Raw genomic sequence first — 3297 nt, 5'->3', positions numbered from 1 at the left:
CGTGACAGTTGATTCAGTGTTCGCTGTTGACAATGAAGCATCCTCCGGTGTCGTGGTAGTTATTTCTACAGATAAAGTCGTTCCTTCGGTTGTCTTTTCAATATCATCCGGTAAAGTAGTAGAATCAGTTGATTCATTAAGCGTTCGTATTAATGCATTGTATAATAAAGGTTCTGCAAATTTAGCTCTTATTTGTTTGGGTTTTGTTGAAAATGCGGTTCGCTCGCTATTTAATATTATATTATCGCCCGTTATAATTGATCCACAGTGGTTACTTGATAACACGCACATTTGAAAATCTTGATTCCAATATAGTGATTCAACACATTTAACACGATACGGTATGCCTTCAATGCAATTAATGTAATATCGGCAATCAATAGGATCCGCTAAATACCTGGCATCTTCTGAACACGTTACATGTTCAGAAATTTGAGCTAATGTATTCATTTCATTGGGTGACACCGCATTTCCCTGACAACTTTTAACAAATAGAAACGCGAAAATGATTTGGATGAGTCGAGGAATCATTTTTCGAGCTTGATAATTCCCAACTTGTACAAGTTACGTTGAAAACTAATCAAAAATTCAATCACTCAATTTAATATACTTTTATTTCTTCTTCTTCTAATCTTTTTTTGATTTCTTATCACTACAATTTAGATAAGAATTGCTACGTTCCTAAGTTGCTTATCTAACGTTGCAATAAATGAATTAATTATATTAAAGAATGATTTCATATTTGCAGACATAATATTTGCAAAAGGTGGAAAACACAAAAATTTAGTCCATATCTTAATGTAATTATAAAGAGATACTACAGTTTTTTATTACTCGGAACGCATATTAGGAATGACAAGTGGGTAATTTCTATATTGATGATTGGGTAACTAATAATTGCAGCTAGCAGTTAATTTGTATAAATGCATTTGAATTTAACTTATATTGTAGTCACAATGTAAAGGAGTAAATAGATCAAGAGTGTTAAATATGCTAACTTTCGACCCGTTTAACTAATAAATGCATAAATGCAATTTTATCTTAAGAAACGAATCAATTATAAGTATTTCATTAGAAAATCTAACTCAAGCTTTTTTATCATTTCTTATGCATTATCTCGAGTGCCGCTATTTGCAGAAATTTTTCAATGAATTAAGATATATATAGATTACATTTATCATTGCGAAAGCCCCTGTTAAATCTTTTTTTAATACATACGTCACATTTCTTGATTTTTACCAGATCAAACGCGCCTGCACCTATGCATCGAAAACAGCGCAACAAGTTCTGGTTCTCTATTCTCTTAACGAGATTTCTCAATTCTAGACCGCCAATCGCCTTCACCAAAGATATATAAGTTTCAAATCTTTTTTATAAATTGAAACAAATTTTTCACAGACCAGAATAGACGTTTACACGCAAATTTCAATTGAAATTATTGATAACATTCCTGAATTTTGGTGTTTTTGACTAAAACTACCTGAAACATACAATAAAAAATGCCATTAATTTACGAGGAATCATAAATTTGTAAAATCGTTAAAACAGTAAAAATTGCACTTGATATATCTGTATTTAAATGTAATGATTTCACCCTTGAATTTTTCAGTTTCATAGTATCGTCCCTAGTCTTAATATTATGACTATCATGCATTATTAAAGGAAGATCAGTTCTTGATTATTCACTCAGAACGAAACATACCTTAATAAGGATTAGAGTTGGCATGCCCTAGTGGGCGAACCGATAAAAAACATACAATAAGAAATATCATCATTATCATTAAACGCTCTCCACCGTTGCGCCTAATAGAGTTCTTCGCTATTTTCGTGCTGGAAATGCAAGAGCAAGACGATGATATATTTAATCAAAATTAATTAGCCGACCTGCGTTCGTAAACAAATGAAACTATTACATTTGGGGCTTTGAAAATCCAACAGAAATATTCGAACAATATCTACAACCATGGCAAGCAACTGTTTTGTTCAGTTTTGTGCTGGCGGCATAATTGGGCTATAGCTTTTTAAAAAAGCTACTAATTCAACTGAGCAATGTTGATTATTTTTTTTTTAATTATATTGAACGTATATGACATAGATGGCATTTGTTTTCAACAAGACGGTTCCATCTACCATACAACTCGTAACAACTGTTTGTTTTAAAATGACACTTCTTATTGAACTATCCTATATATGAACGCAAAAAAGTGAGAAGTTGCTACGAAGCGACGACAATTAACTTGATATAGGCGAATGGGATTAACCAATTTAAGTACTGTCCCCAGTATACTTATTATTTTTTCGTCACACTTTTTTTGAAGTCATATTAAGGTTCTTGCACTAAGACACAAATGGATTATTTAAATGGTTTAAAAAAGATATGCTTAAAAATTAAGAAGAAATTTATCATTATTCTTAGTCCAGGAGGATAATGTGAAATGCAAAAAAAGGCCACAAAGACTTCAGAACATTCATAGGATGGGCGCGAGAGATCGAAAAAATTAAAATAAATTGGAAACCTATCTTTCCAAATTAATTGCTAGCCATATATTCAATGAAAAGATGAACACGATCCATCTAAAAATATGTTTGTGGTAGTTAGAGAATAAAAAAAAAAAAAAAAAAAAATAACATAAGAGATATCGATCGAAAGTTTGATACAAACAACTGACGGGGTTATGTAACAATTTTGCGCAATTGACTGCCTGATATAGGCATAATTAAAAAGAAGTTTTTCGAGTTATATATTCTTATTCAATTTAACGGTCATCACCCTGGGACGTAGTCGTACTTTCAGTTATATTAGATGCAAAAATTTCTGCTAACAAACGCAGTAATAAAGAAAGTAAAACCTTTCATAACTTGGTTCTTTTTAAAAAAACTTCAACCCTCATCCCTGGCTAATTGAAACTACTTCATAAATTTATAGAAGCTACCATCTGCTATCTATCAAATAAATGTGTATCGATGTGATAGTTTCAGTTTTTCACTTTTTGTACCGCGGAAATTTCAGTCAAACTTAATCTTATAGCTTAACTGGCTCGAAACTTTGACACTAACCCAAAACCCGTATACCTTTGGGTACGGGCACAACTATTTGTTATAAACGCATAGTACATCCATTTTAGAAGTGAGTTTCGTATATTTTTCTTCTTTCATAGAGAGCATATTGTTAATATATGAGGCTCTCCTACCTTGTTTTCGGTTTATTTTCTTCATTAATGTAGCGTGAAAAGTCAATCAAGCACACAAAATTTTTCGTTAGACGTATGCATTAAATATATATATAAACATCTAATG

General features: G+C 31.6%; 1 protein-coding gene across 1 annotated transcript in view; it reads right to left on the bottom strand.

Moving 5' to 3' along the window:
• LOC119644921 (mucin-2-like) overlaps nt 1–580 on the bottom strand; it is a 3197-nt gene extending 2617 nt beyond the window's left edge. The window contains exon 1 of the mRNA XM_038044665.1: nt 9–580. Coding sequence (XP_037900593.1) covers nt 9–531 — 523 coding nt within the window. The 5' untranslated portion in view covers nt 532–580. The remainder of the gene's footprint in view (nt 1–8) is intronic.
• Nucleotides 581–3297: the final 2717 nt, after the last annotated feature.

This window comes from Glossina fuscipes, unplaced genomic scaffold (genome assembly GCF_014805625.2).
Source record: "Glossina fuscipes isolate IAEA_lab_2018 unplaced genomic scaffold, Yale_Gfus_2 1, whole genome shotgun sequence".
NCBI classification, from domain to species: domain Eukaryota; kingdom Metazoa; phylum Arthropoda; class Insecta; order Diptera; family Glossinidae; genus Glossina; species Glossina fuscipes.
The sequence above is the reverse complement of the archived record's forward strand: the minus strand, read 5'-3'. Positions and strand labels throughout refer to the sequence as shown.